Raw genomic sequence first — 14,328 nt, forward strand, 5'->3', positions numbered from 1 at the left:
TTAAAAAACAGTAGGATTAAATAGTTTTTTTTTTTTTTTAAACGCCTTTTTTCAAATAACATCTAATTTTTGTCACTTTCTTATTTCGGTAAAGTCGATTTTTTTTAGTAATAATTTATAATAAGTATAAAAATCTACAAACCTAGACTTTTGGTATCATAAAACTATTTTAGTATAACTAACTAAACCTTTTTACTAAAAAGCTTTGTGGTATACTGAAAATTTTTTAGTCTTCTGGAAAGTTATCAAAAAATAAATCATAAACAGCAAAAGACCAAAAGTTCCAGCTGGCAAGAAAATTTGAAGGGAGAAACAACTTTAACATATCAAAATTAAAAATGAAATACATCTATACAAAAATTGCTGTTTTGTACATTGTATGTAGCTAACTTTTTTTCATTTTCATATCAACACACTATTTTTTTCATTGTATGTTAAACTAAAAAAAATATTATACTAAGAAATTATTCTTCATTTCTTCTGCCTCCTCCTCAGCTGGCCACCCAAAAGCAGCAAGAACACCTTCCTTCCCCTGTTAAATGTACCTTCTCGCATAAAACTCCAGGAAGCGGTCACCAATAGCCCTGGTCTTCAACGCCAATGAAATTATTTTTTTTTATGGTAAAAAACATCAGTTACAAACTCTACCCCTTGCAATGATAAACCTTTTCTGGGGAAAAGTGAGTGTTACATTATATGTAATTTTACCTGCCCCGATAGTATTTAACTTTAACTATCCAAAAATAAATGAAACAAAAAACTATCTTTTAAACAAATGAAAAAACCTTTGGTGACACTCCATTTGGAGAACACTCACTAGACTAAAAACCACAAAGTGTGGGAAAATCATGAAGCTTCACCTTGTATTCCTTTCCTATAAAGTCCTCTGTGAAAAGTCTTGTAAATATTAATGGACTCCGATTGAAGACAATATCCAGCCATTGGTCAACTGCAGCGTGAATCTTTTGAGCAACAGCCTGTACTTAAGATCTTTTTCTAACAGCTCTTGCTGTCTTATAGCATATTAAACTTTACATCTCTCTGAGAGAGCTCAGTTATCTCTGGTGCTTGTTGTCTATATTCTTGTTCTTCCCTGGACCTTCTGCTGTGCCTCCTCCTTTTTTTCCAACTTTTCTTTTTCATCTTTTTCTCCAACGCCAGTTTGTACTTGCAGCTGCCTTTGGTTGAATTTTCTTGATCATTGCAATGTTACCATTGTAGTCTCTGCTGATTCATAATCAGCTTCTCTCCTTTTCCTAGAACCTTGAGAGCTGGTGCCAGATTGATTTCAAGAGCTTTCTTTCCATCTTGGATCACAGCAACTGGTTTCTTCATTTGAATGTACGCTCTAGCCCACTTTACAAACCAAACGGTTGAAGTGTTTGAAATATTTATGTTTTGAGTGAAAGTTTCAACTGATTTATCCAAATCACCTTCATCAAGTTCTTGCTTGTCTTGAATTATCAGCTGCTTAACCTCTTTCATTTCTTCAGACCCATTGTCTAACATTATTTTCTTACCAATTTCTTATCCAAATAGAGTATTGATCACCAATGGTTACTTGATCAGTTTTATCAAATAGATAGTTCAGTTATTCTAATAGTTCTGATTGTTCAGCTATTTTGATTTCAAGTTAATACATTTAGTAGTTATGACTTCATCACAAAAACCATTTTTTCACCACAAATACTTATTCAATGGGTGTAAATGAAATTAATCTTTAATAGTATTTATACAATTTTTTCTAACTATATGTGCTGTGCAGTAAATTTAGAAATAAAAAAAGTTCCTAGCTTAAATCAAGTTTTTATTATTATTATTTTTTTTAATGGTAGTAAAATATGACTTACTCTTCCATCTACAACAATAAATATTTTTTGAAGGTCAAGCAAGCAATTTGTCATTTTAAAGGGGAGGTATTTCTACCCCCCTTTTTAAATTTTACACAAAACTATTTTTTTTTGTAGTAGAAAACCTTCAGAATTCACTCTCCCCTCTGCAAGTTTTTTCTTGCAAGTTACAGTATACGCATCAACTTACAAGTTTGAAATTTATACACACCATATAATTTTAACACACCAATTTTTATAAACAGAATTTGTTGTTATCAAGGCAGGCACACAACATTATTACTCTTTTTTGCATACCAACAATTGGTTTTAAGCAACAATCAGCAGCACCACCCCAAGCAGATATACAGTTCTCTCACACACTAAAAACTCAAAAATTTTTGAAAATGTGGATAAAAGAGAAATAGGCTGGTAATTATTAATGACATTTTTTAATCAGATATATAAATTGAGATTACATCAGCAAATTTAAGCAACACAGTAAACACACCATACTTGACACATTTTTTATACAATTTAAAAAGAATAAGGAGAAATAAATTTTGCACCAAGCTTCCCAGTACAAGTACCAGGGACATCAGAATGCATACTTTTGTATGAATTCATAGTCTTGATATAATTGAGAATCTCACTATCAGAAATTTCATTAAAGACAAAATTATTTTTTATGTTGAAATAATGGTTTTTCCATTATAAAAATCACAATTTTTTTTTTTACATTAAAGTTTATTGCAAACAAAATACAAAATAGAAGTACTTTTTGGACACGCTCTTCAGTATTTTTTTGTGTCAAAACAAGCTGAAATAATGATTTACTGATAAAAACTAATAAAACTAAGTATTTAAGAAAACAAATTAGATTTAACACAATAGTAATAATTAACAAATTAAGGCAATCGTTTAATCAGAAATAATATAAATGTAACACAACTTTACTAATCAACTAATTTAAGTTCAACGAATTAAACAAAATGGTCGAATAAACAAATTTCTTTTGTTTACAGAGATCTGGCTTTAAGCTTAAAATGTATATAGCTTCTAAAGTTTTTAGGTGAAATTCATTACGAGCAACTGATATTATTTTGAAGTTATCCACTTTATAGTTTTTGACACACTTAGGATTAGTAATCAGGTGTTGGCCAATCGCTGAACTACTATTTAGTTTTTTCAAATCATCAAATTTCTTTTCCTCGTTACATGACTTTATCTTGTTTAAAAGGTTTTTTGGTATGTGTTGGTTAATTCTTGAAATCAAATTGTTGCTTGTTCTACCCACGTATGTTTTTTTACATAAACATACAAATTTGTAAATTACATTGCTGGTGTTTAGGGTGGGTAATTTATCTTTGTTTTTAATCTGAAACAGTTTATTGGTTGAGTATACTATTCGTAAATTAACTGATCTATAGCCATTTTCTACTATTTTCTTCAAATTATTATGCAAAACTGTATTCTGATTGAATGGCAACTCAAGGTATACCGGACACTTTTTTGGACCAAATTTTATTGACTCAAACCTTGTCTTTGTTTTTTGTATTGTGTTCTTTATTATGTCTAGAGGGTAACCTAAAGTCGCAAAGATTCTTTCCACATTTGATAATTCTGTTTCTAAATATTTTTCAGAACAAATTTTCATTGCTCTATATGTAAGGCAACTGATTAGATTTAGTTTTTGTCTCATTGGACTGTATGAGTTATAAGGGACATAGTCCCCACTGAAGGTACTTTTTCTAAAAATGTTCGTATAGAACATTTGATTCTCCCTATTGACTTATTTGATTGAATTATATTGAATTATTTTTTACTGGATAGATAAATACTCATCATTCTTTACTTTAACAACATCATTTTTCTCTTAAAACAAAATGTCAGCAATATTTACAAAATTTTTATTCATTGGATTGCCTACACATTTTGGGTCATTCACATTTTTACAACACTCATTAAACACACCTTTAATTTTACAACTAGTGGTAGATTTAGTGGAAACGATAAAATTTACAATTTAACATAATCTTCTACTATATTTTTTATTTTTTATACTACTTCTTTATAAAAAAGTTTCTTGGAGCATTCTATTACCCTGTTTAACATATTTTGATTGAAATAAACAGAAATTCTTTTTGTTTCAACTTAAATGGCAGATTTAAACAATAAGTTTTGAAAGCTAATTGAGATAATTATACCTTTTGTTATCCATGTTTTTGTTCTTTTTTACTTAAAAATTTGACTGGAGCATGATCAAATACCGTCCCACTAAAATACACTTTAACTCATCCCAACATTTATTAACATCTTCACAATTTTTAGCACACCAACTCATGTTTTTTAATTTCACACTCAAATCAGAAAAGCTCCAACTTCAAACTTACTGAAGTCCTGAAATAATTTCAGCTCACAATACTCATTTTTGGACTTTTTACATTTAATTTCACAAATAACAGGCATATGATCAGATATATCATAACCAACAGCATTTACATTTAGCTCTACACAATCAAAACTAGAATAAATTTTATCAATTAAAGAACCAAAGGAATAATCAGCAAAATGCCTAGTTTGCAAATCAACAAATTGTAAAGCACCAGCACTAGAAATACAATCCAAATAGTCACAAGTACGCTAGTCTCTATCAAACAAGTTTATATTTGTATCACCATCAATTGTATAATATGTATTCTTTTAATTTTTATTAAATAGGTCTAAAACATTTTAAAAAAGAAAATTTTCTTTAAAAGTATCAAATGCAGTTCTTGGATATCTATAAACATTACCAACTATAAAATATTTTTTTTTTAAATTTTAATAGAGATCCACAGATCATCTACATCACACTGTTCAAAAGACACACCTTTACAACCTCATAAGGGTGACAAGCTCTAACAAAAACTAATATAGTCTTGCTTGTTTTCTTCTTCCTCATCAAAACAACCCCACCAGAAGACCAAGAAAACCTTCAGCCGTTAGCCTTTTGGAACTTTCTGGTATGAAGAAGTTCCAGGCTAAATGGTGACAGATTCTCATTGATGTACACCTTCTCAATATTTTTACTTAATAAGTTAAGATTAGCATTTGCCAACTTTTTTTTTTCAATCATGACCTTAACCTTGTGCTCAAACGATCTAAATTTAACCAAAATAGGATTAAATGCCTTCATGCTGTCTTCAGTTGTTACAGTTGGTTTCATCCTTCTAAATCAGGGTTTCCCAAAGTGGGCAGTACTGTCCCCCTGGTGGCAATTTTATTGTGGGACAATATTTAGTAAAGGGGCGAAAAGAAAGGCAATTTTAAAGTTTTGAAACTTACACAAAATATTCTTGAGTTGCAGACGAAGAGCAAAAAAAAAGAAAGTCTTAAGTGTTTTAAATTCTTGATTGATTTTCTAAATAACATAATTTATAATTTCTAATTTACTTGTTTTGCTTTGTAGTATCTTCCATGTTTTCTTAAACTTTTATTTTTCAGATTTAGATTGTAACTGAAGATCCCTTGAAGGGTGAAACTTAGTTTTGCAATTAAAAATTTTGAATAATTAATCATGTATCTTTGTCTCCTTATTTTTAAATAAGTTGAGAACTATTTTGTTCAATTTAGAACCTCAAATTTAAATCTAGTATAATGGTATACCTATAATTTCTATATGCATAATTCCCACCCAATTTTTTTATTCGTTTTTTACTATCACTGTTATCTCTATCCAAAACCCTTGGTCTGTAAAAGGTTTTCAGATTAGATCGACTTTGAATTTTGCTTGTGGGAATAGTCTGCAGGTTAAAACTGAGCTTTTCCAGATATAAAAAACTTAATGTTTTTAGAGATTATATATACCTTATGTACTCACATAATTATTTGTTTCACAGAGATCATATATAAATAAATCATGGCATTCACATTCACAGCACTTTGTTACATCATTGCACTTATTTTGACTGCTCTGCTCATATTCTTTGCTATTTGGCAGGTATGTTTGTTTTTAACAAGTAAAATAGAAGCCAATGAACTATTTTGCTACTTAGTTGCTAGTTAAAATAGATCATAAACTAGTAAAACTAAATGATAAGTATTGTTCTGTAATAAAAAAAATATTTTTTAGTAATAAAACAACGGTTTTTTTTGACTTACAGTCAATATTTTTGATGAAGTCTAAAGCATATGAGTTTAAAATTAAATTCAATTAAGTTGATGTTGACAATAATGTAAATGTCTTAAGCAAAATTATAAAAAAAACATAATTGATGTATAGCAAAATATTTTTTAAATCAATTACTTTATAATCTGAAACACACATACTTAACTTGATTATAGTTTTTCAAATATTTAAAGAGTGGGCTATAGTAAAAAAAAAAACTATAACAAACTATAAAGGTATTACATTATGATTTTTATAATTTTTACCATGTCAAAAGACTATTAATTTATTGAAGTGATTTATCATCTTTTTCAAAAAATATAAAAAATATGCAAAAAAAAAAAATTATAGAAAAGCTCAACCAAAATTGTTTTTGTTTTGATTATGTTTAATTTACGGAACACCTAAATTATTTTTAGTACAAAAAACAAAATTATTATTGGTAGAATAATTGAAATTTATTTTATCACTTAACTAATATGATTTTTCTGTAAGCAAATATAGTTTTGTGTAGCAAGTTCTAAAAACACACTTCAGTACAAACCAATCCATCCAATTATTTTTTAACAATAAATAGTGAATTTAAAAATAAATATATTTTTTATTATTTAATAATTAAATGTGAATAATTTTAAAAGAAAATATAATTTGTTTAATGATATAATATAAATGAAAAAAACATGCTAAGTTCAGTAAAACTTACTGTTTATTAATACTTATATACTAATTATTTTTTATTAATAAATTGTGCAGATCATTGCTTTTGATGAGCTGAAAACTGACTACAAGAATCCGATTGATCAGTGCAACAATCTCAATCCAGTTAGTTTCTTAGTTTTTTTTTATTGATTCATGTAATTATATGTAACCAGATAATGTCAAGTGGGGATGGGAAAATGTTAACAAATTAGTTTATGGTTTGATATCCAGAGTTTGCAGATTATTTTTTCAAACTTTAATTAACAATTTATTATCAATTTATCTCAACCTGTTACTTTTTTTTTCAACCCAGAGGTTGGGGAAGTAACAACTTATGGGGAATAAAATATTTTTAAAGGACAGTAAGTAACATTTTTATAAAAGTTTAAAGAATTCTCAAAAATAATAAGTTTGTATTTATTTCCTCGAACCCTAGCTGTTGTTTTATTAGTAAACGAGAAATATAGAATCTAATAATATTTCCTAAAAACAGTTGGTGCTACCCAAATACATTACATAATATATTTCAAACTTCAACAGTTATTTACAACTTAATTTTATTTCAAATATTCATTTATTTAAAACTTTTGTATTTATACAAGTGTTATTCTTAAATTTTTTTTTAAAGTAGCGATACAGTTTCTTTTTAGTGTTATTGTACTATTTATAACATTTTTTTACCTTAATTTTATTTTTATGCTAGATATGAACCAAAAAACTTTTTGTTCTAAAAGCCTGGGAAAATAAAAAACACCTGCAAATTTGTTATAAAGGCTTATGGTAACCCTGTATTTATAATAAAACTAATATATCTTTTATTAAACAGGTGATGCTTCCTAAGTACACTTAATAAACTCTTATAATATATATATATATATGAGACTTAAACTTTTGTATATATTGAACTGTACAATAAATTGTAGCTGATAACATCAAATAGCTCTTTATATTGGCATTATTATGTATAATTATCTTTTTTAAACAGTTGGTGCTTCCTGAGTACATAATCCACGGTTGCTTCATTGTGGCATTTCTTGTTTGTCAGGAATGGATCAGTATTTTGATAAATCTGCCATTGTTGGCCTACCATGTTAACAGGTAATAATATATTAGTGGAAATTTTATTATTTATTTGAATATATATCTTTTTAATTGGTTTAAATTATCGTATATATTTTAATAAACCTACTTCTACTAGCATACTAGGGTAAAAAGTAAATAATAAATTAATTTTGAATCAATTTTTTTTTCATAATTGTGCTTAATGATGGTTTTTAGGTGGTTTGATAAATCTGCTAGAATAGCTTAATAACCGGTAAATATTAATCCATATTGAAATTTTTTTTAACAAAGTTAATTTTTTTTAAGGTATATGGGGTAATTTACTTTTTTCACGTTTTGATCTCATTTTATAGATTTTTAGCTAAGGTACAATATATTTTTTATATATTTTTAAAATTCAAAATAATTTTTAATATGTAGCAGGTCAAAGTCCGAGGCAACAATAGGTTTCTTATGGGAGGCGCAAACTAAAAAGGCAAACATAAACTATCTCACTAAAACAGTTTTTAATTTTGTTTTTTTTGTCATAAAAGTTTTTATTTTTTAATTTTGTTTAGACAGAATTTTTTAAATTTTACAAGGAACATTTCCTGAATGCTTAAGGTAGTTGTCTCAAAAACATAGGAGGATTTAGATTATTGTGATTTCTATTTATTTGCCGTTTTAGTTTTACCTCTTATAATGAAACTATTGTAGACTCCAACTTCAACCGACTATATCTCAAAAAATATTTTAATTTTTAAAAATCTGTAAAAAGCAACTTGTAGCTTACTTAAAGTTCAATAAAATAAGACTAAATTGTGAAAAAGATGATTTACCCCTTATATGCTACATTCTGTCATTTATTATATAAATTTTAGACATTGTGTTTAAACAAGATTCAATATAAATACTAGTATTTATATTAAAGTTATTAACTATTCTATCAGTTATAATTATCTAACACTTCTCTTAAAACTATTTAGGTGATTATTTATACTTGATAACATTTATAGTTTAGTAAAATTATTTTTGAACTCAACTTTATCATGTTCACTTTCAACAAAGCTCTATGATTTATTTAAGATGTAAAGCAAAATGTTTATTTTTTAGCTTTTATTTGTTATAACATAAGGTAGAATAAAAGTTTAAATAAACTTTAAAAATTACTAATGTTAAAAAACCTTTGACTTCATATTTTCATTTGATTATAAGCCTAAATGAACACTAAGCAAAAAAACAAATAACTGGGACATGTTTGTCTAAATCTACGAAATTTTGTGTACAAACCAACAACATTTATAAATAATAAAAATACAAAATAAATAACACGAAAAGAACATTCATGTCGCAACCACCTAGCTTTTATGAAAAACAATGATAATAAAAAAAAATTAGTATCAGCTTTATAAAAAAATATTTGTTATAATTGAATAACATAAAGTGTTCAGTTATGTCACAACCATGACTGTATAGTCCAACAACGATTATAAAAGAAATAAAAGTTAACAACAGACATATAAAAAATTTACAAAATAAAAACAGATACATGAAGCGTCCAGTCATGTCGCAGCCTGGACTTTATGACCCAACAACGATTATGAACGCTGACATTTTGAACTACTGCATGAGAGAAGGATGGTGCAAGTTGTGCTTCTATCTGGTCACTTTCTTCTACTATTTGTACAGGTTTGATATTAAAAAAAATTGTTGTTTTAATAATTGTTATTATAATTTGTTTTTCTGTTTAGTCACACCCTTCTACTACTTGTAGAATGATGTTATTTATTTATGTTTATAATATGTATGCAGTGTAAATTGTACTTCTATATGAAAAAGTATGTTATTAATAAATATATATTATTTATATTTAATAAGTTGTTTCTATCTTTTAATTTGTTCTATTAATTGTACGTCTATGTAAACAATTAGTTTATTTTCTATTTTATTGTAAAATTTGCTTTTATTAGTTTATTCTTCAATTATTGGTATGTTGACTATTAGTTAATTTATTTGTTTACGTTTTCTTCTTGTAATTTTTTTGAAATTGTTACAAGAGTGTTATTAATTTATCGTTGTTTGTAAGTTGGAAATTTTTATTTAGTCCGTATTTTTATAATTTTTGTACAGGTTTAAAATATTTTGAATTGGTTTATTTTTAATTGACCTAATTAAACAAAATTAATATCTAGTAACTTCTATACTTAGTGAGATTTATGTTAAACAATTTAGTTATAAATTTTGTTTCTAATGTAAATGTATTTTATTAATTACTATGTTAGATTTAATGTCATATGATATTCTTATATATTATTGAAAGTATTCTTATTAACATTTACTTTGCTACTAATATTTTTTTAATTCCAATTAAACATAAAAAATACGCTTAATTATGCCACTTGCAGTTGTGTGTAAAACTTGAAATTAAATTGTTTTAATAATTATAGAATACATTTTGAAATTAGTAACCAAGTAATGTAATAGATGTGTAATTTATTAAAATGCTTTTTGTTTTTGAGTTAATTTTAAATAGCTTTACTTAGTTAAATCACTATATACGTAAATGTAATTGCACATTAAGAACTTAAATAAAGGAGTAATAAAGTTATTGAAAAAGTTTTAAAGTTGATTTCACAAAGTTCAAGGCCTGAAAAATATTGGTTTAGTGGCTATTTTGTATTTATGTATATTTTAACAACTGTATATGTTATTCAGAAAGTTATTACATATTTTGATAGATAAATATACTAAAGTTTATTGTGTATAGGAAAAATAAACTTCTTGTACCTTGTGCCTTGACGTTAAACTAAATTATATCTTTTAAACCAGTTATTAGTGATTAATTTAGCCTTAAGATGTTTTATAAAGTTTACTATAAAATGTAGTTTTTTAGTTATAAGCTAATACATCAATGTTATAAATCAACTGCTGTTTTAGCTTAACAAAATTACTTTATTGATTATTGACACATTGACTAAGAGAAATGATTTAGTAGCTTTGAAATGAAAAATTTATGTAAAACTTTATGTGATACAACAGTTTGTATAAGTCCAACAATTTTGTTTGGTATGTTTATTTACTTACCGTGGTATACTTATTAGGTTTTTTTACCTATTATAATTCAAATTATTTTCAGACTAAAAGTACTTAGCTAATTATGTACTGTATATTTTTTAGCTCTTAAAATTGTTAAATGTTTAAGTAATCTTAAAAAACAAACTATAATGATCTGTTTGATTTTTTTATAGGTAAAATATTAAAACTTGTTTTCTACCAATGTATGGTAGTTACTTAAATTTTAATTATTAATTTTTTAATAATAGACTTTAAAAACTCAAAAGGTTAACTTAAAAAGAGTTAATTTTATAAAATCGTTATAAACTGCAATTACATTTGTAAAACTCAATAAAGGTCAAAGTACATGTAGCAAATACTAGTGATGCAATATGTAGCTGGTAATAAAAACTTTATTGTTCACAAATTATTACTCAACTTTATACATCAAGTGACTCATATTATTCTATTGTTGTTTTTTATTTACTAAATTAATTGTTATAATAGTTGTTTTTGCTGTCAATTTAAATAGCAGTTAAAAAAGTTTGTAAATCACTTTAGCATGTTGGGCTAAAGGCTTTTTAAAAATATTTAATCAAGTTTGTTTTGTTTTAAGTAAAAAGAAGTAATATATATATATATAAGATAAGAATGAAAAAATAATGACAACAAGATTATAATAAAAAATCTGAAGTTTAAATATAACTAAAACTAAAAAATAAAAGTGAAAATAGTAAAATTGTATGGACTATCAATATTTTTTCTTATTTGTGATATTTTATATAAAATTAGTTGTTTATGTAATCTGTTTTGTTGCTAATTAATAGTGGTTTAAATAATTTGTACGGCATAAAACTTGGTAGTTTTAAAAAAAGTTAAATTATTTAAATTTGAATATATCAATTTATTAATAATGTTTTCTTGGTTATTTTATCAAAGTTAGTTGTTTATATTATTTGTTTTCACTCTTTTTTTAATCGTTGTTGAAAGTTTTTGCTACTTTTATACTGGTTGGGTTTAAGGTTTTAAAAGTAATTAAATTATTTGTTATTTAATTTGTTTAAGCAGTTGTAAAAACTATAATTCAAAGTAGTTAAATAAAAGTGTATACTGTTTAATAATATTAAATTTTAAAATGTTATAGCTGTTTATTTTTTTTATTAATTATAATACATTAAAAAAAAAAAAATTTGAAACAGTGTTTTGTGTACAGAATTCTAAATCTGATTATAAAAAACAAAACTTTATTTCAATACAAGGTTATTTAATGTCATAATTCGCCTAAGGTCATAATATGTTGACATGTTTGCTTAACTGAATGTACAACTTTAAAAACTGTTTCAAATAAGTTTTAGCGTGTATTTTGTACGTTTTGTAAAACATCAGTTAAGCAAAAAACTATTCAGATAAGTAATATAATTTAGTCAAAACATAATTTATTAAAAAAGATAGTTAAGTGAAATAAAATTTGTTTGTAACTCAGCTAGAAAAAGTAAATAAATTTACCAATAGTATAATGTTTCTAAAGCAAAAATAACTTTTAGTAATTGTTATAATAAATTGTAATGATATAATGACTGTAAACGGAGTGAAATTAGTTTTTTTTTTGTGACATCCTTTTTTTCATATTCCGACTTATTTGTTCAGGTTTAAAAAAATTCTTTTCTTTTTTTAATTTTTTTTATATTCATTTGGTAATGTAATTTAAGTGATATGTATACTTACGAAATTAATTTGAAAATAAATTAATATGAAAAAATATTTTCTACATATTATTTTGTATTAAATATTTTGGTAGTAACTTAGTTTTGTTGAAAATTCTTATACTCTTACAATTTAACAAGCTATTGATTTGTTTAAAAAGTATAGTATATATATTTAAAAATTTAGCGTAGTATTGTTTTTTTCTTCTACAATCACAATGAAAATATGAAAACATTTTATTTTGGTGTTAATGGGATTAGAATAAAGATTTAATACTGTTTATACAAATATAATATTTTCTATGTATTAAATTTATTTTTGTATATATAAGTAGTATGTATATGTTTTAAAATAACTGAAATAAGTTTTTGACATGCACAATGACAATAGTTTGATATAGAAAATTACTACATTTTTATATGTTTATACAAGTACCATTTTTACTGTTTATATAAAAATAGTTATAAAACATTTCGCTAGGTTTATAAACATATTTGTAAATTTATTTTAATGTTTAAATTTTATTATGCAGAGTAGTATTTTAATTAAAAGTAGTTATAAAAAAGTTTAGTACGTTTTATAAAAGTATTTTACATTAAACGTTTGACTAGTATTATACTAATACAATTTAACAAGGTATTGATTTGTTTAAAAAGTATATATATTTAAACATTTAGTGTAGTATTTTTCTTTTCTACAAGCACAGAGAAAATAAGAAAACATTACATTTTGGTGTTAATGGGATAAGAATAAAGATTAGTTACTGTTTATACAAAATAAATTTTTCTAAATATCAAATTTATTATAATATTAATAAGTAGTATGTATATATTTTGAGATCACTGAAGTAAATTTTTGACAGGACCAATGACAACAGCTTAGTAATAAAAACTATTATATTTTTATATGTTTGTACAAGTACCATTTTTACCGTTTATAATAAAATAGTTATAAAAAAGTTCACTACGTTTATAAACTTATTTGTAAACTTGTTTTGTTGTTCAAGTTTTATTTTTGAGAAATGGTATATTAATTAAAAATAGTTATTAAGATACCATTCTTTACAAATTAATATAATTCATTACAATTAAAAGTTTAGTACGTTTTATAAAAGTATTTTATATCAAACGTTTAATTAGTATTAACTGGTAAACGTTGGTTTATAAATGTTCAACTGAAATTTAATTTTTTTTTTCAGAATGATTTACGTCTTGGTCACCTACTAAAAAGTGCAAGTGGATAAAATTCCCCTAAGTCAAAACAAACTGGACATCAAAATAAAGCAGGGACATAAAACAGTAATACCTTATTTAAATCAGACTTTTTTTATACTCTAAAAAGTTGCATTGTCTGCCTTTAAAACATTTATAATTAGATTATATTAAAAAAGTCATAAATATACGTTTTACATTTTGTCCTTCGAAGCATTTGAATGTTTACAAAAAATGTAGTATTATTACTTGTTGCAGTTTTACAGTTGTTTTTTTTGTTTATTTAGTTTTTCGTGTTCAAACTATTTATTATTTAGTCGTTTATGTATGTTGTACCTTGTAATTTGTATCTTGAATAAATTTTACACAAAAAAATCTTAAAGTTATCATAAAGTTAAGCTAACTAATTTCCATTTGCTGACTTAAAAATAAAACCTTTAGACATTATTAAGATATTTACTAGTATGTTTTAAATTAGTAATTAAGGTTTAATTGAACGCAAATTCGCTTTTTTTAGAATCACTAGAAATATTTTGCGTTCAAAGGCTATAATATTGTATATTATTTACTAAAAATTTAGAATGAAGTATGATATATTTTACCAATTATTATCATTTAAAATTTATCAAACGCCTAAATT

The 14,328-nt window shown here is 24.9% G+C and overlaps 1 protein-coding gene across 1 annotated transcript; it reads left to right on the forward strand.

Annotated features, from left to right (window-relative positions):
- Positions 1–5,708: 5,708 nt before the first annotated feature.
- Positions 5,709–14,055, forward strand: LOC145849975 (protein cornichon homolog 1-like). Its single transcript, XM_082955106.1, has 5 exons — positions 5,709–5,811; positions 6,733–6,801; positions 7,664–7,776; positions 9,265–9,408; positions 13,676–14,055. Exons 1-5 carry the CDS (start codon positions 5,731–5,733, stop codon positions 13,701–13,703), a joined length of 435 nt encoding a protein of 144 aa, XP_082811232.1. The 5' UTR covers positions 5,709–5,730; the 3' UTR covers positions 13,704–14,055.
- The last annotated feature ends 273 nt before the right edge of the window (positions 14,056–14,328 follow it).

Source organism: Thalia democratica, chromosome 1 (genome assembly GCF_965202585.1).
Source record: "Thalia democratica chromosome 1, ktThaDemo2.hap1.1, whole genome shotgun sequence".
Classification (NCBI taxonomy): domain Eukaryota; kingdom Metazoa; phylum Chordata; class Thaliacea; order Salpida; family Salpidae; genus Thalia; species Thalia democratica.

Coding starts and splice junctions, on each gene's coding strand:
- LOC145849975 (XM_082955106.1), top strand. CDS start 5,731: ATGGCATTCACATTCACAGCACTTTGTTACATCATTGCACTTATTTTG. Junction 7,777..9,264: donor TTGGCCTACCATGTTAACAG/GTAATAATATAT, acceptor AAATAAAAACAG/ATACATGAAGCGTCCAGTCA. Junction 9,409..13,675: donor TTCTTCTACTATTTGTACAG/GTTTGATATTAA, acceptor TTTTTTTTTCAG/AATGATTTACGTCTTGGTCA.